General features: G+C 56.6%; 1 protein-coding gene across 8 annotated transcripts in view; it reads left to right on the forward strand.

The window, feature by feature from the left end:
* CDH22 (cadherin 22) overlaps nucleotides 1-23,541 on the forward strand; it is a 201,429-nt gene that overhangs the window by 109,842 nt on the left and 68,046 nt on the right. For all 8 annotated transcript variants that reach the window (XM_074969688.1, XM_074969690.1, XM_074969687.1 and 5 more), the window contains 3 exons: nucleotides 19,621-19,788; nucleotides 21,452-21,639; nucleotides 22,644-22,897. In XM_074969688.1, coding sequence (XP_074825789.1) covers nucleotides 19,621-19,788; nucleotides 21,452-21,639; nucleotides 22,644-22,897 — 610 coding nt within the window. The remainder of the gene's footprint in view (nucleotides 1-19,620; nucleotides 19,789-21,451; nucleotides 21,640-22,643; nucleotides 22,898-23,541) is intronic.

Here is a 23,541-nt window from a genome sequence, read left to right on the forward strand (position 1 = left end):
ACATGTGGTGTACCTCATGAAGTGGGGGAAAGATAAAAGCCAGCAAGATAGGACCTGTGACGATGTGACGCAGCAGGGAGGGGGGAGTGTTGACCTGGGAATGTGCCCTGGGGACGGGAGACCTGAGAGCCTGTCACCTGAGCCAGGAGGGGGAGGGGGAGGTGACACCTCTGCCCAGGAATGTGGATGGAGGCTGCAGCAGGGAACCTGCTGGGTGGGTTTAGTTTCAGTTTGGGGCTGGGTGGAGGAACACAGGGAACCCCAGGGCTGGGGTCTAAGCTCCCTGCTCCCCCAGAAGGACTTGACTGAGGGGTCCTGGGTGTACCCACAAGCTCTGTTTTGGACTGTGTTCCTGTTGTCCAATAAACCTTCTGTTTTACTGGCTGGCTGAGAGTCTCAGTGAATCCCAGGAAGAGGGGTGCAGGGCCTGGACTCCCCCACACTCCGTGACAACTGGTGGCAGAGGTGGGATCTACTGCACCCCGTGAACGGCGCTTCCTGCAGTAAGTGACTGGGGAACAGTAAAACGAAGGGGGATTGACGGGGACCAGGCGTGCTGAAGATTCAGAGAGAGAGACGGTTTCAGGGGGCGGTTAACCCCTGGGAGTGTGTGACCAGAGAGAAGGACTTTTGCAGTAACAGGGTCCCCCGGGGGATTGCAGCGAGCGGTCCCAGGGGCGGAGGAGTCTGCAGCTCGACCCTGGCAAAGAGGTGGTGACCTCAAGAAGGACTGGCACACTAGGGGCTTTTCCTGGAAACCGTGGACAGCTGCCCGGCCTGCGAGTGGCCAGCCGGGAGATGTACGCTAAACGCCTTAAGAGCGACCTGGTGGAGCTGTGCAGGCAGAGGGGGCTGCGCGTCGGGAGGTCCACCAAGGAACAGCTGATTGCCCAGCTGGAGGAGAGGGATCGCTTGGATGACCCGATCCCTGTCCCTGAGGGAAGCCGCCCGGCGGACGCAGCGTGGGCCCTGGGGCCTGACCAGGCTGGGAGGGGTCAGACTGCTGCCCAGGACACCCCGAGACCCTTCCTACCTATGCCTGGGGGAGGGGTTGTGGGAAGCCCAGCGAATACCGAGGGCCCCCTGACCCCAGCAGCCAGCAGGGGATCCTCCCAGCGGAGCTCCCCATCCCTGGAGCGGATGCGGCTGGAATGGGAGAGGGAGAGGAAAATGAGGGAGCTGGAGGATCATGAAAAACAACGTCAACATGAGGAGAAACAACGTCAACATAAGGAGAAACAAAGACAGCATGAACTGGAGCTGGCCAGGCTGAGGAGCAGTGGGGCCCCGGCTGCGGTGAGTGAGGGGGGACCCAAGACTGCAAGGAGCTTTGATAAGTGCTTCCTGGCCCAGCGGAAGGAGGGGGAGGACATAGATAGCTTCCTGACGGCCTTTGAGAATGCCTGCGAGCTGCACAGGGTTGACCCTGCAGACAGGCTCCAGTTCCTCACCCCCTTACTGGACCCCAAAGCCATGGAGGTCTCCAGCCGGATGACAGGGGCAGAGGCAGGGGACTATGAACTGTTCAAACAGGCCCTGCTCCGTGAGTTTGGGCTGACCCCCGAGATGTACCGGAGAAGGTTCCGGAGTCAGCGTAAAACGCCTGAGGTCACCTACCTACAACTGGTCAACAGGATGCAGGGATATGCCCGCAAGTGGACAGCGGGGGCCCAAACTAAAGAGGACCTGCTTGACCTGTTTGTACTGGAGCACCTGTATGAACAGTGCCCTTCCGACCTGAGGCTGTGGCTGGTGGACAAAAAGGTCGCGAACCCCCAGCATGCAGGGCAGCTGGCCGACGAGTTTGTGAACAGTCGGTCAGGGGGTAGCCGGGAGGAGTCCCAAAAGAACAGGCCCCCCCCGATGCAGAGAGAGAGTCACCATGGGGCCTCCCAGCGGGGAAATAGGGAGAACCCCCTCCAAAGGGGAACGCCTGGTGTCGGGCCCCTCCGACCCGTTCGAGGGGACCAACGTGACCTGAGCTGCTATCACTGTGGCCAGAGAGGCCACGTATGGGCCCAGTGCCCCGGGCTCAGGGACAAACTGAGCAGACCCAACCTACCCAGGGTTAACTGGGTAGGGACTCAGCTGGACGAGGGGCAGGCGACCCAGGAAAGGGGGGCTACCAGTTTGCCTCCTGCTCAGGAGGGAAGAGTACCCCCAGCCAGCCCCGCCAGAGGGCTGGAGGCTCTGGACTCAGGGTGCTCGGTTTACAGGGTGGGTGCGGGGCTGTCCCTCCGGAGAGAGTGCCTTGTTCCCCTGGAGGTGGATGGGAGGAAGGTCAATGGATACTGGGATACGGGCGCGGAGGTGACGCTGGCCCGGCCCGAGGTGGTGGCCCCAGATCGGGTGGTGCCCAACACCTACCTGACCCTGACGGGGGTGGGCGGGACCCCATTTAAGGTGCCCGTGGCAAGGGTACACCTGAAATGGGGGACCAAGGAGGGCCCCAAGGATGTGGGGGTACACCACCATTTGCCCACTGAAGTTTTGATGGGGGGAGACCTAGAGGACTGGCCAAGCGACCCCCAGACCGCCCTGGTTGTGACCCGTAGCCAGAGCCGGCGAGGGGCACTGCGACCTGACCCTGGGGAGGGTACCACACTGGAGGCGCGAGACCCTACTCGGGTGGGGAGGGAGCGCCGAGGGGCACGGCTCAGAGAGGCTGCGGCCTCAGACCTGGCCACGGAGGGGGAACCGGGCCCCATCCCTTCCCCAGCCGCTGAGTTCCAGGCCGAGTTGAGGAAAGATCCCTCCTTGCAGAAGCTCAGGGACCTGGCCGACCTCAGTGAGGGACGGACCATGAGGAGAGGCTGCCAGGAGAGGTTCCTGTGGGAGAAGGGGTTTCTGTACCGAGAATGGGCTCCCCCAGGGGAAGGGGAGTCCTGTGGGGTCAGGAGGCAGCTGGTGGTCCCCCAGAAGTACCGCCGCAAGCTCCTGTCCCTGGCCCATGACATCCCCCTCGCAGGGCACCAGGGAATCCGGCGCACCCAGCAGAGGTTGCTACAGAACTTTTACTGGCCCGGGGTCTTTACCACCGTCCGGCAGTATTGCCGATCCTGTGACCCCTGTCAGAGGGTGGGGAAGGCCCGGGACAAGGGGAAAGCGGCGTTGAGACCTTTGCCCATCATAGAGGAGCCTTTCCAGAAGGTGGCCATGGACATCGTGGGGCCTCTCAGCAAGACGACCCGGTCGGGGAAGAAATACATTCTGGTGGTGGTAGATTTCGCCACCCGCTACCCCGAGGCAGTGCCCTTAGCTTCCATTGAAGCAGACACCGTGGCAGATGCGCTCCTGACCATTTTCAGCCGAGTGGGGTTCCCCAGGGAAGTCTTGACAGACCAAGGCTCCAACTTCATGTCGGCCCTGCTCCGGTGCTTGTGGGAGAAATGTGGGGTCCGGCATGACTGGGCCTCAGCGTATCACCCCCAGTCCAATGGGCTGGTGGAGAGGTTTAACGGGACGCTAAAGATGATGCTGAAAACCTTTATGAACCAGCACCCGCAGGATTGGGACAAGTACTTACCTCACCTGCTGTTCGCGTACAGGGAGGTGCCCCAGGAGTCTACCGGATTTTCGCCTTTCGAACTGTTATATGGAAGGAGGGTGAGGGGCCCCCTGGACCTGATGAGAGACGAGTGGGAGGGGAAGGCCACTCCCGATGGAGAGTCAGTGGTGGAGTATGTCCTGACCTTCCGAGAGAGACTGGCTGAACTCATGGGCCTGGCCAGGGAGAATCTGGCCAGAGCCCAGAGGAAGCAGAAGGTCTGGTATGACCGCACGGCGCGGGCCCGGGCCTACGCCACCGGGGATCAGGTGATGGTTCTCATCCCCGTGAGAAAGAACAAACTACAGGCCGCCTGGGAGGGCCCGTTCAAGGTCGTCAAGCAGCTCAATGAGGTAAACTATGTGGTGGAGCTGTCGAACCGGGCCCACCACCGCCGGGTGTACCATGTGAATATGATGAAGCCATATTATGCCAGGGGGAATGTGGTGTTAGCTGTGTGTGGTCAGTGGGAGGAGCAGGGAGATGACCCTTTAGTAGATCTATTCCCTGGGACCAGAGCTGATTCCCCCCTGGAAACAATCCCCCTCTCGGATCAGCTCACCCCTGCCCAGCAAGCTGAGGTCAGGGGGGTGCTGCATCCGTACCGACAGCTGTTTTCCAACCAGCCTGGACGCACTAATCTGACTGTCCACCGGGTGCAGACAGGGTCGCACCCGCCGATAAGATGCTCCCCCTTCCGGGTCACAGGGAAAACTGCTCAGGACCTGGAAAGAGAGGTCCGGGACATGCTGGCTTTGGGGGTGATCCAGCCATCGGCCAGCCCTTGGGCCTCGCCGGTGGTGCTGGTCCCCAAAAAGGATGGGTCAGTCCGGTTCTGTGTGGACTATCGGAAGCTCAGTGCCATCACTGTATCGGATGCCTACCCCATGCCCAGGCCGGACGAGCTCCTAGACAAGCTGGGAGGAGCTCGGTACCTTACCACCATGGACCTTACAAAGGGCTACTGGCAAGTGCCGCTGGATGCAGATGCCCGGCTGAAATCGGCCTTTATCACCCCTCTGGGGCTCTATGAGTTTCTGACCCTGCCTTTCGGCCTCAAGGGAGTGCCGGCCACCTTCCAGCGCCTGGTGGACCAGCTCCTGAGGGGGATGGAGAGTTTTGCCGTGGCGTATATTGACGACATCTGTGTCTTTAGCCAGACCTGGGAGGACCACGTGTCCCAGGTTAGACAAGTGCTGGACCGACTCCAGGGGGCTGGGCTGACTGTCAAAGCGGAGAAGTGCAAGGTGGGGATGGCTGAAGTATCTTACCTGGGCCATCGGGTGGGGAGCGGCCGCCTAAAGCCGGAACCGGCCAAGGTGGAGGTGATCAGAGACTGGCCCGCTCCCCACACCAAAAAGCAGGTCCAAGCCTTTATTGGGATGGCAGGATACTACCGAAGATTTGTGCCCCACTTTAGCGCCATAGCCACCCCCATCACTGAGCTATGCAAGAAGGGGAAGCCAGACAAGGTGGTCTGGACCGAGCAGTGCCAGGAGGCTTTCCGGGCGCTGAAGGAGGCTCTGGTCAGTGGCCCAGTTCTAGCAAACCCAGACTTTGACAAGCCCTTTGTGGTGTTCACCGACGCCTCCGACACGGGACTGGGGGCGGTGTTAATGCAGGAGGATGAAAAGGGGGAGAGACACCCCATCGTGTACCTGAGCAAGAAGTTGCTACCCCGGGAGCAACACTACGCGGCCATCGAGAAGGAGTGCCTGGCCATGGTGTGGGCCCTCAAGAAACTAGAGCCCTATCTCTTCGGGCGACACTTCACCGTGTACACCGACCACTCTCCCCTGACCTGGCTGCACCAGATGAAAGGAGCCAACGCCAAGCTCCTGAGGTGGAGCCTGCTCCTGCAGGATTACGACATGGACGTGGTCCATGTGAAGGGAAGTGCCAACCTGATAGTGGATGCGCTGTCCCGGAGAGGGGGCCCCGAACTTCCCCAGGTCACTGGTCACAGTGACCCCGCTCAGTTCAGTCTCGAAGGGGGGAGAGATGTGACGATGTGACGCAGCAGGGAGGGGGGAGTGTTGACCTGGGAATGTGCCCTGGGGACGGGAGACCTGAGAGCCTGTCACCTGAGCCAGGAGGGGGAGGGGGAGGTGACACCTCTGCCCAGGAATGTGGATGGAGGATGCAGCAGGGAACCTGCTCGGTGGGTTTAGTTTTCAGGTGGGGGCTGGGTGGAGGAACACAGGGAACCCCAGGGCTGGGGTCTAAGCTCCCTGCTCCCCCAGAAGGACTTCACTGAGGGGTCCTGGGTGTCCCCACAAGCTCTGTTTTGGACTGTGTTCCTGTTGTCCAATAAACCTTCTGTTTTACTGGCTGGCTGAGAGTCTCAGTGAATCCCAGGAAGAGGGGTGCAGGGCCTGGACTCCCCCACACTCCGTGACAGGACCTCACCCACCTTGTCTCTCTAATCATAGAATCATAGAATATCAGGGTTGGAAGGGACCTCAGGAGGTATCTAGTCCAACCCCCTGCTCAAAGCAGGACCAACCCCAACTAAATCATCCCAGCCAAGGCTTTGTCCAGCCAGGCCTTAAAAACCTCTAAGGATGGAGATTTCACCACCTCCCTAGTCAGTTGGTTTCAAACTGCAGGTCATGATCCAGTACTGGGTTGCGGAATATAAGGCACTGGGTCGTGGTGGCTCTGGTCAGCACCACCGACCAGGCTGTTAAAAGTCCCGTCGGCGGTGCTGCCTGGCTAAGGCAGGCTAGTTCCTACCTGTTCTGATACTGCGCTGCTCCCCGGAAGCGTCCAGCAGCAGGTCCGGCTCCTAGGCAGGGGGGCCATGGGGCTCCGTGCGCTGCCCCCACCCCAACCACAGACTCTGCACTCCCATTGGCCAGTTTCTGGCCAATGGGAGCTGGGGTGTGTGTGTCTGCAGGCGAGAACCACATGGAACCGCTTGCGCGCCTCCGCCTAAGAGCTGGACCTGCTGCTGGCTGCTTCCAGGGCGCAGCACAATCCGCAGTGCCAGGGCAGGCAGGAAGCCTGCCTTAGCACTCCCCACTGCGCTGCTGACTGGGAGCTGCCTGAGTTAAGACTGCGCCCCAATCCCCTGCTCCAACCCTAAGCCCACCCCCAAACTCGGAGCCCCTTCCTGCACTCCAAACCCCTCATCCCCGGCCCCACCCCAGAGCCTGCACCCCCAGCCCAGAGCCCTGAGCCCTTCCACACCCCAACTCCCTGCCCCAGCCCAGAGCCCCCTCCTACATGCTGAACCCCTCATTCCTGGCCCCACCCCGCAGCCCTCACCTCCGCACCCCAACTCTCTGCCCCAGCCCTGAGCCCCTCCCACACCCCAAAACCCTCATCCCTAGCTCCACTGGGTCGTGGGCCTCAACAGTTTTCTTTAACTTGATGTCATGGAGTCCCTGGGCGATGCTCTGGAACTGCTCCCCATGAAGCCAGTCAGGACTCTGGAGCAGTTGCCTTTCTGTGAGCAGCCTCTCTGCAGGACACACAGCTCACACAGCTTCCACCTTCCTGGGTCTGACCTCGGAGCATTCAGCCTCCACTGCCCCTCCGTGCGCTTCCCACAGCGAGTCCACCCAGGCGGGGTCTTGGGGAAGCCAGAGGGTCCTGCCCCGCAACTTCACAGACAGACGTGACTCTCAGCCAGCCAAGAAAACAGAGGTTTATTAGACGACAGGAACATGGTCTAACACAGAGCTTGTAGGTGCAGAGAACAGGACCCCTCAGCTGGGTCCATTTTGGGGGGGCAGCGAGCCAGACAACCCCGTCTGCCCTTCACTCCAAGTCCCAGCCAGCCCCAAACTGAAACTCTCTCCACCCCCACCCCCCCCCCGGGCTTTGTCCCTTTCCCAGGCCAGGAGGGCACCTGATTCCTTTGTTCTCCAACCCTTTAGCTCTCACCTTGCAGGGGGGAAGGGCCCAGGCCATCAGTTGCCAGGAAACAGGGTGTCGGCCATTCTCTGTGTCCAGACCCCTGCACACACCTGCCCTCTCGGGCTCTGCAATGATCATACACCCTTACCCCACCACCTAGATACTTAAGAACTGCACAGGGGAAACTGAGGCACCCCCACACTATTCAGAGGAAACATTAAGAACGGTCCCACTTCGTCACACTTGAGTCGCCAGAAAAAAAGTTTGAAAACCACTGCCCTAGATAACCCATTCCAGTGCTTCACCATCCTCCTAGTGAAATAGTTTTTCCTAATATCCAACCTAGACCTCCCCTGCTGCAACTTGAGACCATTACTCCTCGTTTTGTCATCTGCTACCACTGAGAACAGTCTAGATCCACCCTCTTTGGAACCCCCTTTCAGCTAGTTGAAAGCAGCCATCAAATCCCTCCTCATTCTTCTCTTCCGCAGACTTTGTCTTTGTCTACACTACACAGCTTTTAGGGACACAGCCGTCGCAAGAAGTCAGGCAGTGTAAACGCTGTTTTTCGGCACTTTTGCGGACAAAATACTTCCACCCGCAACTCCTGCCGACAAGGAGCAGTTTACACTGACACTTGTTTTGTCTGAGGGGGAGGGGGGGCTTTTTTAAGCACCTGTAAATGACAAACGTTTGTTGTTCAGGTGGCAGTGTAGACAAAGCCTAAATAAGCCAAATTCCCTCAGCCTCTGCTCCTAAGTCATGTGCCCCAGCCCCCTAATCATTTTCGTTGCCCTCCGCTGGACTCTCTCCAATTTGTCCACATCCCTTCTGTAGTGAGAGGCCCAAAACTGGATGCAATACTCCAGGTGCGGCCTCACCAGTGCCGAATAGAGGGGAATAATCGCTTCCCTCGATCTGCTGGCAATGCTCCCACTCATACAGCCCAATATGCCGTTGGCCTTCTTGGCAACAAGGGCACACTGCTGACTCATATCCAGCTTCTCGTCCACTGTAATCCCCAGGTCCTTTTCTGCAGAACTGCTGCTTAGCCAGTCGGTCCCCAGCCTGTAGCAGTGCATGGGATTGACAGGCTACAGCACTGCAGACAGTGCCTGCTACTGGGTCAATCACAGAGAGCTTCTGGCTTGTGATGGATTTGACAGGGATGAGAACCAAGCTTGTGCTTCCCTTTGCAGGCAGGAATCTGCACATCACTCTGCACCCAGTGGAGAGATTCCTTCCCTGAGTTCACTGCACCCTGCACAGCGAAGCTGTGTCTTCATCTGCCAGGGGATCTAGACCTCTGCTAATTATCCAGAAGCTGGGCAATGAGCACTCTGGACACCCAGGCTTCCTCTTTGCAGTACCCCAGGGGTATGCCTACCCTGTGATAAACAGCCCTCTGCACCAAGTCTCGGAGCCCAGGCCATCGGGCTGGGGCTGAGGGGCTAAAAGCTGCAGTGTAGATGTTTGTGCTCGGGCTCCGAGACCCTTCCGTCTTGCAGGGTCTCAGAGCCCAGGCTTCAGTCAGAGCCCAAACGTCTGCGCTGCAATTGTGTAGCCCCACAGCCTGAGTCCCGTTGACCCGAGTCAGCTGGCCCAGCCCAGCACCAGGTCTTTTATTGCAGTTTGCAGGTTTGTTATTCCCCAGTAACCCTGCTGCCCTGTGGTGTGGAGGCCATTGTGACAGCCCTGCGTGCATGCGGCTTGGGGGACAGGGACCTGAGGGCGGGACAGGGAATTTGCTGTCTCTGAACCATACGGATGCAAACCAGTCACAGGATTTGTGCCCCTTGGGATGGGGAGACCGCTAAACAGAGCTCCTTTTGAACTCCTCTTGGGACCATGTGCTGGCAGCGCATCTGAGTGTGCGCATAAATGTGTCGGGTGCGTGTTTGGCTGCGCTCACGGGGTTGCATTGACCTACGTGGGGACTCTCTCTATCAGCCCCAAACAGCCCCTGCTGTCTCGGGATTATCTGCCTGAGCCCTGGGCAGGGACGGGCAGCTTTGAACTGGGACGATCCCATGTCCCCAGGCGTGAGCTGCTTCCAAGGAGATTCCTCTCTTTTGTGTTTGTGTGATTCTCTCTCCTTTAAGACACACTGGGCCTTTAAGGAAGGTCAGTTGGTTTGGGACAAATTGTGTGTTTGGTCTGCGGAGAGTGAGGCCTATTTACTCGTGTAAAGTGGAAATTAGTATTTGATGTCAAGAGGGATTTGGGATTTAGCTTCATTTTGTGCTGTCATAGGCTGCCCCTCCCTTTCCCACCCCACCCTGGTCCACTGCCCTCCCCTGGGACTAAGTCCTCTGGGCCTGTCTGTTACAGCTTGGCTGCTAGATGGCCTCTTGGGGCACAGGCTCCTAAGTGGCTGGCAGGAAGAGTGGCCATTTCCTGGCTGCAGTAAATCCACACCATGCACAGCTCTCCCTTCTGAATCGCCTTATCCCTTCATCGGCAGCAGCAGCCATCCTGCGTCCCGGCAGCTCCCGCCGCTCTGAGTGCCGTCCTGCATCCCCACGGCCCCTGCTGCGTGCTCAGGTCAGTGTAACTTATGTCGCTTGGGGGTGGCTTATTCACACCCCTGAGCGATATAAGTTGCACAGGTAGAAGTGGTAGTTTGAACAAGTCCTTAGTGGCACCTTGCCCAGGTTCCCTGAGCCTGTCCCGTTCGCCCCCCTTCCCCCACAGGTCTCCTGAGCCAAGGGTTGGGGGATGGGTCCAAGCCTGATGAGCTAGTGAAATGCAGGTGATCCTGGGCCCTGTGTAGAGAGACTGGCATGTCTGTGTGTGCACACGTCCCTGTGCCCTGCTGGCCGCCAGCCCCACATATCTCCCACATGTGATTTTGTCCCCTGCTCCTGCCTCCTCTCTGCTCCTTGTCACTGTTTCTCACCTGCCCTCTGGATACATTACCGTGATTTTTATCTCTTTGGGGGTGGAGGAATATCCAGCAACATGGACAGGAAATGAAGCTGCCGGAGTCTCTCTCAGCAATTGCATCATTTTCCTTCCATAGATAAAGATTCTGCTCTCCAGGTATTTTCCATCATTTGAAGACATGTTTTGTCTTGTTGCTATTAACCCTTGAAAGTCTGACCCTGAAGTGTATTTCCTCCATCAGCCATGCACACTGCTCTGCTACTGTAGGGCTGCTCCCGAGCGCTGGGCTGCCCGGGCTGCTCCCGAGCTCTGGGCTGCCCTCGCTGCCGTGTTATTTAGGGTTGCTTCAGTTCTGCTGGATTTACTCCCCCTGAGCCCTAGATAGCCCAGACCCGTAGACTTTCAGGGCCCACCTCCTTCCCGTGGGCTGGGCTAGGAGGGGGAGTTGGAGCAAGGCTTGGATTTGATTTAACCTCTGGCTGGTTATTTCCTTGTTTCCTGGCTTGGAGTGGGCGGATGAGTCTGGCTTCACCGTTATGTGCCTGCAGTTTGAATTGCGGCCGTGTGCCCACAGCCTGGGAGCACAGGCCCTTCATCCTGGTTGCTCATTGAAACAGATAAAGGACCCACAGCAGAGGCCATTGGATGCACCAGGGCAACCTGCCCCTCCTCAGTGGCGGTCTTTGCATCTTGACTCCTGGGCTCAAAGGGCGTCGGAAGAGCAGGACAGGAAAGGCCCCCTTGGCAAAGTCTCAGTGACCTCCCTTGGAGCAGGCCTTGGCCGAGGGCACAAGAAAGTGCAGCCGGGCCCTGGCCTGGCTGTTCTTGAGCTGGGGAGGGCGAGTGTGACCCCCCCATGCAGAGGGCAGCATGAGTCGCTGGAAGGCAGAGTTCAGAATGCAGGTGTGTCAGGGGAGCGCAGGGCTTGTGTCAGTGAGGAGTGTGAGGGAGAGGGAGTGACCTGCTGGGAGTGGATTCTGGGGAAACCTGTCAGGGCTGAGGGGGGAGTAGCCCCGCGGGGGTGCCCTGCTAGGGTGTTGGAACCCCACGTGAAGAGAAAAGCCACCCTGTCAAGGCGGTTGCATTTTCCAAGAGTTATTCCTGAGCATGGGATGTTGCTGCGAGCCAGTCCGTCGGCCTCAGCTGGGGGCGGAGTAGGACACTGTCACTGTGACCAAAGGAGATCCCAGGGCCAGCCATGTCGCTGTCAGAGCTGGGAGAGGCCAGAACCAGGCGAGCAGCAGGCTGCCTCACCTCTCTTCTCTCAGGCTCCTGCCTGTGGTGAGGCTGGGTTCCAGGGCAATGCTGTGTCACTGGGAGTTCCCACCCCAGCCACGGCAACCCCGCACACTGGCTCTGAGTGTGTAAAAATGGCACCTCAGTGGCTCAGCTTTGCAACACGACGGGTCAGCCCCGCTGCCGAGTGGCATCACCGGGAGAGAACCATGTCGCTTGCTCAGTAACCCCAGCCTGTCTCCACTGAGGCGCAGCCTGCATGTGGGGAGCAGGCAGGCACCATGCTCACCCAGTGCCCACTAGGCATGGGGCAGCAGCGGGGAGGTGCTGATGGACTGGGAGGCTGGGGAAGCAGTGATGAGTGCTGAAGGGCTGAGGATGGATGGCTCTGATGCTCCCACACAATGCATCAGGCTTGGGGCACAGAAATCTGACGACGCCTCGTGCCTTCCCAGAAGGGGACATAGTGAAAGCTGGCAAATAACCTGGCATTTCCATGTCCTGCACAGGCAGGTATGTGCACCTGGAAGGGACCTGCCCATCAAAGTCTGTTCAGGTGAGGTTGGCAGCCCCCTGGACCAGCTTGCTAAAACCCTGGCCGAGTCACTGGGGTGGGTCCTGCCCACGCTCTCCTCTCTGGCAGGACATTGTGGTGGGTGTGGGGTGGTCTCTGTCTTGTTCCCTTGGGGTAGGAGCCCCAGGATGTGGACTCGTAGCCCCCTGAGCTGGAAGCATCGAGAGCGAGTAACCTGCAGGGTGTTTGGATTCCTGGGAGGCATTTACCAGCTGAGAACTTGTCCTGCTTTGGTTTTCTTGCCCAAAGAGTGTCTGCCATTGAGCCAGTTTGATGGCGTTTGTGTGGCTGTGTAAGTGTCCCGTAGCGTTGTAATTATTCTCTGTGATTAATCTGGCTCCTGCTGGAAAGCCATGCGCAGCAGGCACTGGAGGGTATGTCGTTACATGGCTGCATTATTCAGCTATAATAGACACTGACAAAAACTGAAAAGACACAGCTGGATGTAAGGGGGTTCTTGTCAGAGAGTGGCGTGGCTGGAAGTCTTTGGGCAGGACAGATTGTCTTGCTGTTCTCCTGTTTGGGAAAGCAGCAGATCTGTGGGCCTGGGGAGGAAGCTGCTGGGGCCAGCCCCATGCAGCTGAACCCTGGCTGCTGGTTTTATCCTTTCCTTTATATCCTTGGCTGTGCTGTGTCTAGTCCCCAGGAAGGTGGGTTCCTCAGGATGGGGCTGGGGGAGGGGGACCATGTCAGGTCCTTCTACCAAGCCTCAGCAGAATGGAATCAGAAGTAGGAGCTTCCCACTCTCTCTGAGAGGGACCAGCCCTTTCCCAGTTGTGAGTCATGTGTGTGTTAATGACCCTCTGTACTTCCCCAGCACCATTCAGCTGAGGCTCTCAGAGCACTTTACAGGCTGGAATAAAGTCTCACTCCCCCATGTGGCCATGGGGGAGCTGGTGAGTAGCAGGTGGGTTTGTCTCAAGCCACAGCTAAGTGGGACCATGACCCAAAAAAAATCAAACCCAGACCTGAAACTTCTCAGAGATTCATAGAAGTTAAGGCTAGAAAGACCATTCTGATCATCCCGTCTGACTTCTGGAACAACACAGGCCACAGACCCTCGCCCAGGGATTCCTGCAGCCAGCCCGTAGCTTCTGACTGAGCTAAAGCAGATCTTAGAAAGAAACATTCTGGAGGTTCATGGAAATGGGTGAATTGGGCCAGAAGTAGCAGCACTGGTATTCCACAGGATGGGGTCTGCACAGGCGCACCAAAGCCACAGAATGGTCCTGCACCAGCCTGGAGAGCTGGGATGCACTGACAAGCCATATCCCTGGCCAGCACAGCCCTGGGCCTTTTGGGGTTTACTTTCTACTAGATGTAGTTGGTCCCATGGGGATATCATGGGGTGCAGCTGGACCGGGTATTGCACTGTGTGGGGGCATTGGGGTGTGTGGCTGGGCCAGGTACCGCACTGCTTAGGGGTGTCGGGGGTGTGGCTGGGCTGGATAATGTGCTGTGTGGGGGCATTGGGGTGTGTGGCTGGGCCAGGTACCGCACTGCTTAGGGGTGTCGGGGTGCGGCTGGGCTGGGTAATGTGCTGTGTGGGGGCATCATGGGGTGTGGCTGGGTACTGATGTGACGCTCCCATCCCATGCGGCATGGAGTTGTTGTGGGGTGCGGCTGGGCCGGGTACTGTGCTGCAAGGGGGCGCCGTGGGATGCGGCTGGGTCGGGTACTGAGCTGTGTGGGGGCATTGGGGGGCACGACTGGGCCAGGTACCGCACTACAAGGGGACATTGGGGGGTGTGGCTGGGTCGGGTACCATGCTCTGTGGGGGCATCGGGGGGTGCGGCTGGGTCGGGTACTGAGCTGTGTGGGGCATTGGGGGGCACGGTTGGGCCAGGTACCGCGCTGCAAGGGGGCGTCGGGGGGTGTGGCTGGGTCGGGTACCGTGCTGTGTGGGGGCGTCGGGGGGTGTGGCTGGGACGGGTACTGTGCTGCCAGGGGCATCATGGGCTGTGACTGGGCTGGGTACCGCGCTGAAGGGGCTGTCGTGGGGTGCGGCTGAGCCAAGTACTGTGCTGTGTGGGGATCTTGGAGGGTGCGGCTAGGCCGGGTACCGTGCTGCAAGGGGGCGTCATGGCATGTTTCATTAAGTGGCTCAGTTAAACCATTACAACTATGCTGAATGCAGGAGCTTTTCTGTCTCATCCCAATTCAGCGCTATTGTGCTGACAAGAATCGTTTTAATTATAAAACACTTCATACCCCTTTAATTAACAGAATTGCTGAAATGTGAATGCAATGGTGCTTCCCCAGAAATAACAGTTTAATATTCAGAGCCGGGTGACTGGGTCTGACTGTAAATGCTGCCAACCAGCCTGCTCGCCCCACAGCTCCCAGGGATCAGCCTGCTATGTAGCTTAGTCCCATGGGGCCAAGGGCTCACCGAGAGGGGTCCCTCCCACTAGGGCCTTGTTTCTTCCAGTGCTCTTTAAAAATGCGAACCCCAAACCTCCCTGAGGGGCGTGACAAGATGTGGGGAAGAGCATCAGCTAAAGGTCTCCACCCTCCTGCATCCACACCCTCTGGCAGTGGGAATGGCAGCAGCCAATACAGACTGCATTGGCAGCGTCTCTCACAGGGAAACAATTCTATCCAAACAGACACAAAGCAAGAAAGGGAGTCTGCAGCCATGGGGCTGACACGGGGAGTTGTCCAGGGAGTCATGGGGAGAGACTGAGCCCCTCGGGTATAACGGTGGCAGAAATCTGAATTTATCTGCAATGGAGAGGGCGCCACATCCAGTTCACCTGGAGCTATTCCCAGTCCTCTGTAGAAAGGTCTTTCTGGAACTGACCTCAGCGCCCTGTCCTCTACCCCACCCCGTGCAGCTGCCAGGAGGCATGGACCCCAGGGAAGGGAAGAAGCATACAGAGCGGTCCATGAGTCACTTTTTAGTGCACAGGAAAGCAGGTGTTGGATTGATGGGAGTGCGTGGGAACCTGCTTGAGGTAAGGTAGGCGAAATGGATCCTCCCTTTGATTCATCGGATCGAAGGCAGCGAAAGTGCTGCTTGGAGAGTCCAGGGTAATTACAGAACCGAAATGACAGAGTCCAGGGGGAGGTGGGATGGGTGAAATTGTGCCTGTCCACGAGAGTGAGTGAGCTGCAGGGATTGGAGACAATGGTGATGTCTTCGTAATAAATCCTAACGATGATAATCACTGGAATAATTGCTAGTTTCAGAAAGCATCGCCAGCTCCTTCAGTGCCTGCAAATGTCATCAGAGAGAGAGAGAGAAAAATGTCTGTTCCTCGCTGTTCAGTGGCTCCTGCTGGCTTCCTTCAACTTGAGGTTCTGAGTAGTGTCCTGGAACATTTCTGGCACCCCAGGACTCTGCTTCTTTGCACCCCTGGGCTGCCCACCTCTTAAGCCTGGCCTTTGGGGAGAGGTGAACAAGGGCATGTGAGGGGCTGGAGCCCAGTGCCTGTTCAGGAGTGGACCGTGTGAGCAGGTCAGGGCCAGACAGGGGGGAGAGAGGGCTAAATAGCCTGGTCCCCTGCAGGTCTCTCACTGCAGGCTCCTGAGTAAGGGCAGGTCTACACTTAAAACACTGCTGCGCCGCTGTAGTGAGGACATTCCTGCACCTCCTACCAGGAGACGCCCTCCTGCCGACACGGCACTGTCTACACTGGTGGGGGGCTAGGTCGGTGTAACTGCATTGCTCAGGGCTGTGGATTTTTCACATCCCGAGCAATGTAGTTACACCAACATAGATAGGTCTGTCGTGCAGACACAGGGCTCTAGGCTTGATTCTCCCCTCCCTCAAGCCAGGTTCAGGCTGGCATTGACTTCATGGGAGTTACTCCTGATGATCTCAGAGTGCCCTTGGCGACTACTCTGGGCTTGCCACATCCCTGGCAGCACTAGGTATTTGTGACTATACACAAATGCAAGAAGCCTGGGAAACAAGCAGGGAGAACTGGAAGTCCTGGCACAGTCAAGGAATTATGATGTGATTGGAATAAGAGAGACTTGGTGGGATAACTCACATGACTGGAGTACTGTCATGGATGGATATAAGCTGTTCAGGAAGGACAGGCAGGGCAGAAAAGGTGGGGGAGTTGCACTGTATGTAAGAGAGCAGTATGACTGCTCAGAGCTCTGGTATGAAACTGCAGAAAAACCTGAGTCTCTGGATTAAGTTTAGAAGTGTGAGCAACAAGGGTGATGTTGTGGTGCGAGTCTGCTATAGACCACCGGACCAGGGGGATGAGGTGGACGAGGCTTTCTTCTGGCAACTCATGGAAGTTACTTGATCGCAGGCCCTGGTTCTCATGGGAGACTTCAATCACCCTGATATCTGCTGGGAGAGCAATACAGCGGTGCACAGACAAGCCAGGAAGTTTTTGGAAAATGTAGGGGACAATTTCCTGGTGCAAGTGCTGGAGGCACGAACTAGGGGCAGCGCTCTTCTTGACCTGCTGCTCACAAACTGGGAAGAATTAGTAGGGGAAGCAAAAGTGGATGGGAACCTGGGAGGCAGTGACCATGAGATGGTCGAGTTCAGGATCCTGACACAAGGAAGAAAAGAGAATGCGGACCCTGGACTTCAGAAAAGCAGACTTTGACTCCCTCAGGGAACTGATGGGCAGGATCCCCTGGGAGAATAACATGAGGGGGAAAGGAGTCCAGGAGAGCTGGCTGTATTTTAAAGAATCCTTATTGAGGTTACAGGGACAAACCATCCCGATGTGTGGAAAGAATAGTAAATATGGCAGGCGACCAGCTTGGCTTAACAGTGAAATCCTTTCTGATCTTAAACACAAAAAAGAAGCTTACAAGAAGTGGAAGATTGGACAAATGACCAGGGATGAGTATAAAAATATTGCTCAGGCATGCAGGAGTGAAATCAGGAAGGCCAAATCACGCTTGGAGTTGCAGCTAGCAAGAGATGTTAAGAGTAACAAGAAGGGTTTCTTCAGGTATGTTAGCAACAAGAAGAAAGTCAAGGAAAGTGTGGGCCCCTTACTGAATGAGGGAGGCAACCGAGTGACAAAGGATGTGGAAAAAGCTAAGGTACTCAATGCTTTTTTTGCCTCTGTCTTCACGAACAAGGTCAGCTCCCAGACTACTGCACTGGGCAGCACAGCATGGGGAGGAGGTGACCAGCCCTCTGTGGAGAAAGAAGTGGTTCGGGACTATTTAGGAAAGCTGGACGAGCACAAGTCCATGGGGCCGGATGCGCAGCATCCGAGAGTGCTAAAGGAGTTGGTGGATGTGATTGCAGAGCCATTGGCCATTATCTTTGAAAGCTAACGGCGATCGGGGGAGGTCCTGGACGACTGGAAAAAGGCTAATGTAGTGCCCATCTTTAAAAAAGGGAAGAAGGATGATCCTGGGAACTGCAGGCCAGTCAGCCTCACCTCAATCCCTGGAAAAATCATGGAGCAGGTCCTCAAGGAATCAATTCTGAAGCACTTAGAGGAGAGGAAAGTGATCAGGAACAGTCAGCATGGATTCACCAAGGGCAAGTCATGCCTGACTAATCTAATTGCCTTCTATGATGAGATAAAACTGGCTCTGTAGATGAGGGGAAAGCAGTGGACGTGTTATTCCTTGACTTTAGCAAAGCTTTTGACACGGTCTCCCACAGTATTCTTGCCAGCAAGTTAAAGACGTATGAGCTGGATGAATGGACTATATGGTGGATAGAAAGCTGGCTAGATCGTCGGGCTCAACGGGTAGTGATCAATGGCTCCAAGTCTAGTTGGCAGCCGGTATCAAGGGGAGTGCTCCAAGGGTCGGTCCTGGGGCCGGTTTTGTTCAATATCTTCATTAATGATCTGGAGGATGGCGTGGATTGCACCCTCAGCAAGTTTGCAGATGACACTAAACTGGAAGGAGTGGTAGATACGCTGGAGGGTAGGGATAGGATACAGAGGGATCTAGACAAATTAGAGGATTGGGCCAAAAGATCTGATGAGGTTCAACAAGGACAAGTGCAGAGTCCTGCACTTAGGACGGAAGAATCCCATGCACTGCTACAGACTAGGGACCGAATGGCTCGGCAGCAGTTCTGCAGAAAAGACCTAGGGGTACAGTGGACGAGAAGCTGGATATGAGTCACCAGTGTGCCCTTGTTGCCAAGAAGGCCAATGGCATTTTGGGCTGTATAAGTAGGGGCATTGCCAGCAGATCGAGGGATGTGATCGTTCCCCTCTATTCGACATTGGTGAGGCCTCATCTGGAGTACTGTGTCCAGTTTTGGGCCCCACACTATAAGAAGGATGTGGAAAAATTGGAAAGAGTCCAGCGGAGGGCAACAAAAATGATTAGGGGACTGGAACACATGAGTTATGAGGAGAGGCTGAGGGAACTGGGATTGTTTAGTCTGTGGAAGAGAAGAATGAGGGGGGATTTGATAGCTGCTTTCAACTACCTGAAGGGGGGTTCCAGAGAGGATGGCTCTATACTGTTCTCAGTGGTAGCAGATGACAGAACAAGAAGTAATGGTCTCAAGTTGCAGTGGGGGCGGTTTAGGTTGGATATTAGGAAAAACTTTTTCACTAGGAGGGTGGTGAAGCATTGGAATGGGTTACCTAGGGAGGTGGTAGAATCTCCTTCCTTTGAAGTTTTTAAGGTCAGGCTTGACAAAGCCCTGGCTGGGATGATTTAGTTGGGGATTGGTCCTGCTTTGAGCAGGGGGTTGGAGTCGATGACCTCCTGAGGTCCCTTCCAACCCTGATATTCTATGATTCTATGACTCTGTGGTAGTGCCTAGGAGCCCCATGGCGCGGGGCACTGGACAAGCACGGAACACAAATCTGGGCTCTGCCCCATACAGCTTACACTCCAAGTATGAGAGACAACAGGTGGATTGTGGTAATGCTATCCTGGGCCCGGGACAGATCTGTGCTTGGTAGGGCAGTACCATTCACACACCCCTTTCTGTGAATGTTTTGGGGGTGTTTGTTTAGCTGGGTTCTGAGCCTGTTCTTGGGGCCTTTCACTGTTTCGTATTAAACATCTTTATTTTTGTGTGTTATAACAACACAGCTGGTACTTAGCTTCTCCTGGTGAAACAAGCAATGACAAACCCAGCTGGTGTGGCTAAGCCCCCGCCCAAGTTTGCCCGCAGATCCTGATGCAGGCGCATGAAACCTCTTGTTTCCTACTAAATGACCTGGCTCCGTCCCGGCCCTGCCACTGCTGCCCCGGGTGGTTGGGGCTGTTTGCTTGCGGAGTCGTCAGGTTTTCTGCAGGGCGATGCCCATGTCCCCCCTGCTCTTCTGGGCCCAGCCTAAGTCGTTGCACTGCTAATGCTCCTCCCTCAGCTGACCCTGCTGTTACAGCCTTTTCTGAGTCCATAAGTATGAGGAGGCTGAGTCCTGCTGGCAAGTGAAGATGAAGGGCTCGTGCCTTGTGACCATGCTCTGGCCTTGAGCCTGGACTACAGGATTCCATGACCTGCTCCCAGGGGAGGGTGGAAGTGAGAAGGGTGCTCCGTGGGCTGATGGGCCGCCCTGGCATTCACACTCACTGCTTCCCCTTTTGCCTTTTCCAGGTGTGATCCGGACGGCAGTGGCAAATCTGGACAGAGAAACTCAGGACCGGTATGAAGTGGTGATCCAAGCCACGGACATGGCAGGGCAGCTGGGTGGCCTGTCTGGATCCACCACGGTCACAATTGTGATCACAGACGTCAACGACAACCCTCCACGATTCCCACAGAGTAAGAGTCGCTGTTCCCTGTCCCGGGGGTCTTGCAGGCAGTCTGGTGCTGAGCCAGCCACTGCTGTGCAGGATTGTTGTTGCTGACTTTGCATTGGGGTAGCAGCCAGACACCCAGTCAGGGACATAGCCCCGTTGTGCTAGGTGTTTCACAGACCCAGAGATCTGGAACCTGTCCCGAGAGCTTGCAGTCTAAGAGGGCAAGTGACATGTAGAGTGGGGGACCCAATCAATGCTGGGTTTTAATGCAGACCCATTTGTTTATTAGAATTCTTCGGGAGTCAGTGTCATCTCTCCCCATCGGCCCCTCAACTTGCCCACCTTGGACAGGCTGGCAGTGCAGAGACACTCTCTGACACTGGTGGCTCTGGGTGTACAAGAGGGCAGGTCGCGGTGCTGCGGGCCAGTGCATGGTCAGGTCTGTGCAGGTTTCCCTTATTCCACAGGGCAGTGCTGGTGGCAGAGGGGGATCTGACCGGTGACACGTGCAGGAGTCTTGGCTGCTCCTGCTCCTGCCTGTGGTCGTTGTGTAGTGGGTTTATTACTCCAAGCGCTCTGCAGATCCCAGCCCATTAACTGAAGCAGGAGGGGTGTCCCAGTGACAGCCAGCAAACCCTGGGGGAGTCAGTGGGGCTGCAGGACTGTAGCTGCAAGGAGTAGGCTTAGCTGTCTGTCTCTGTCTCCCTCCCTGGGCCTGTAGGCGCTGGAGGAGGGAGAGTAACCCCCAAACTCCATTGGCAGGTCAGCCCGTCTCTTCCCGTCATCTTTCAGGGGCCAATCCAGACCTCAGACGCTGGTTTGAATGAGCCCCAGGCCCTTCCTTGCTACCTGGCAGTCACTAGGCCCTGCTTGCACACCATGAGCATATGGGGTGTGACTGTGAGCTGGTCTCTAGATCCCAAGCCATTGCCAAAGCTCTGTGACCTGCATTTGAGTCCCACCACAGGGACAGAAATCCTGTCACTGAAGAGCTGCCGGACTGGGCTCTGCCTCGCACACCAGCTGCAGAGCTCTGTAGCACTTGGCTGGCAGCCTGGGGCAGAGCTACGAAGGGTTCCAAGCTGCAGCTGGAGGGAGCTCTGCCCGCTGAGCACATTTGTATTCCGGACGCTAGCAGTGGGAAATGGGGCTGTGCGAATGCTGTGCCTACAGAGACCTCGGCACTGCCCCTGGACTGGCCGACATCCGTGCAGCTGGTTCTGAGACAGGTTGGTAAGGTTACCAGACTTATAGAGATTGGGATGCTCCCTAATGCCTTTCACCAGCTGCCTTCACCCAGAGTGGGCTTATTTGCTTTCCTCTCGCAGGAAAAGCCAACACACCTTGCACTGGAGTATAGGAAATGGGGCATCCTCTGTGGTTCCAGCCGGGTCCCACGTGTGCCCCCAATGAAGCCCAGACTCTGGCATGGCTGCCAAGGATAAATGGGACATTGCAGACTAGACAGGACAAAACTCTGTGATCTGTGCATGCGGGAGCTGAGCTGCCCTGGACCAGGGACCAGCCAGGTGTACCCAATAGGGTTGCTGGCATTCTGCCTGTAGGCTGGTGCACTAACCTAGTGGAGGTGCCCCCAGGGAGTGTCTGTGCACTACCTGAAGGGAACCTGGGGATCAGGGTCAGCGAAGGCCGCACTGTGATGCACCTCTCCTTTCCCTTGGCAGAGATGTACCAGTTCAGTGTTGTGGAGACTGCCCTTGTGGGCTCTGCGATTGGGAGAGTGAAGGCGGAGGATTCGGATGTGGGGGAGAACACAGACATGACATACCAGATCAAAGATGAGGACGGGGTGCAGATGTTTAAAGTCACCACAGACAGCAACACCCAGGAGGCGATCATCACCGTGCAGAAGGTAAACCCAGAGGAACGCATCAGGAGGAGGTGTGAGGTGGAGGCAGAGGCGGTAGGTGGGGGAGGGCAGAGCAGGACTCTCAGAGCAGGACAGAGCCCTTCCCTTTTGATGATACCTGCTGCTGCTGGTGTGTTTCAGAGGCTGGGGAATCACTCCTCCGAGAGCTGGTTTAATAGCATCTTAGAGAAGTTGGAAGCCTCAGACCCGCCCCCCAGCTAGCAGGGAGCTGGAGAAGTGTCAGGAGAGAGAAAGAGAGAAGCAAAGACTGGAAAGAAAGGGCCAAAGAAAGGCAAGGCAGGCAGGGCGCCAGCTGATGAAGTCGCTGCCCACAGACGCTAAGGGACACAGACAGTTGTGAGCGCAGAATTTACAGAGAGAGACTTTCAGACAAATCCATAATGAAGGGGTGAATGCTGCCGTGCACGGAAGCGAGGTGTGCAGCATAGGGGGCTAACACTAATCCCCGTTATTGATAGCACCTATTAGAGAGCAATATGCCCACGGAATGCCTGAGCCTGACCAACCACACGCAGAGCGAGTCTGCTTTTTGTGGCAAAAACACTTGGTGCGGGCAGGAAAGAATGAGTGCTCACCAAGACCATTGCATTCCAGTCACCTCTGCTGTAGAAATAATCACAGGGTGATTAATGATCACTACACCATTGAAAATCACTCACTCGCCCCCACGGTGCGCACTGCCTTCTCAGTGCATTCTGAGTTCCTGCATCATGCCTTATCTGAATGTGGAGTGGGGGAGGGCAGGAAATGTTGTTCCTAGCAGCAGCCCTGTAGGGAGTGGGGCAGGAGCGCTCCCAGCTACGAGTACCCTGCCCAGCAGGAGACGTTGTAGGGGGCATGGCAGGAGCTCAGGCTCTGGGCTTCTCCAGTCCTGGCCTCTCCCAAGAGCCCTGCTGGGGTTTAACCCAAAGCAGCAGTAGTGAATGCACCAGAGTTGGGAAGGAACTGTCAGATGGTGAATCGCTAACCCTGTCCTGTTGTCTCAGCCCCTTGACTACGAGGCCAAGACGGTTCACACGGTGGTGGTGGAGGCCCTGAACAAGTTTGTGGACCCAAGGTTTGTAGATCTGGGCACGTTCCGAGACCAAACCATTGTGCGGGTCTCTGTGCTGGATGTGGATGAGCCCCCAGAGTTCCAGCCCACCTCTGACCTGATGGAAGTCCAGGAGGATGCCTATGTTGGCTCTGTGGTAGGAGTGGTCACCGCCCTGGACCCCGATGCTGCAAACAACCCTGTCCGGTAAAATCAACCTTCCTAGCTTCACGTTCTCTTCTGCCAGGTGATGGGCCTGCGAGTGACACAGGGCCCAGCGGGTGCCTGAGAAGGGATTTGGGTGGGCGGGTGAGTGACTGGAGAGGGGCATGCAGCAGAGAGTGACAGCGCCGGGTGAGAGAGGACAGGCAGGCGAATGGGTGACATAGGGCAGGTATCTGGCAGGTGAGTGACAGAACCAGGGTGTGAGTAGCAGACAGGTGAGGGCACAAGCCGTGTGAGTGACAGATACGTCATTGGCAAAGGAGTACCAGAGAAGGGGAATGGGCGATGTTCATACATACGTGTGACTGACAGTAGGGCAGCCTCAGGGAACAGGCTGGTGAGTGACCAGAGATGACAGATAGGCAGTGAAGAAGACTGACAGATGTAGTGTGGCGTGTGCTGTGGGGCATGCCATTGGAGCCAGAGGCAGGGGTTGGGTTCATGGGAGGGATCAGAGACCCATGGAGTTGATTTTTGGGCAGGGGCACACTTTGGGCAGCAGCTGATCTGCACAGAACGTTTCCCACTTCCATTCATTTGTGGCTAAGGAAATTGAGAATTTAAACTCTCATTACCTACAGCACAAAAGCAGCCTTATGGCTCTGCCAGGTGGCCTGAGTGGTGAG

This window comes from Natator depressus, chromosome 13 (assembly GCF_965152275.1).
Source record: "Natator depressus isolate rNatDep1 chromosome 13, rNatDep2.hap1, whole genome shotgun sequence".
NCBI lineage: Eukaryota > Metazoa > Chordata > Testudines > Cheloniidae > Natator > Natator depressus.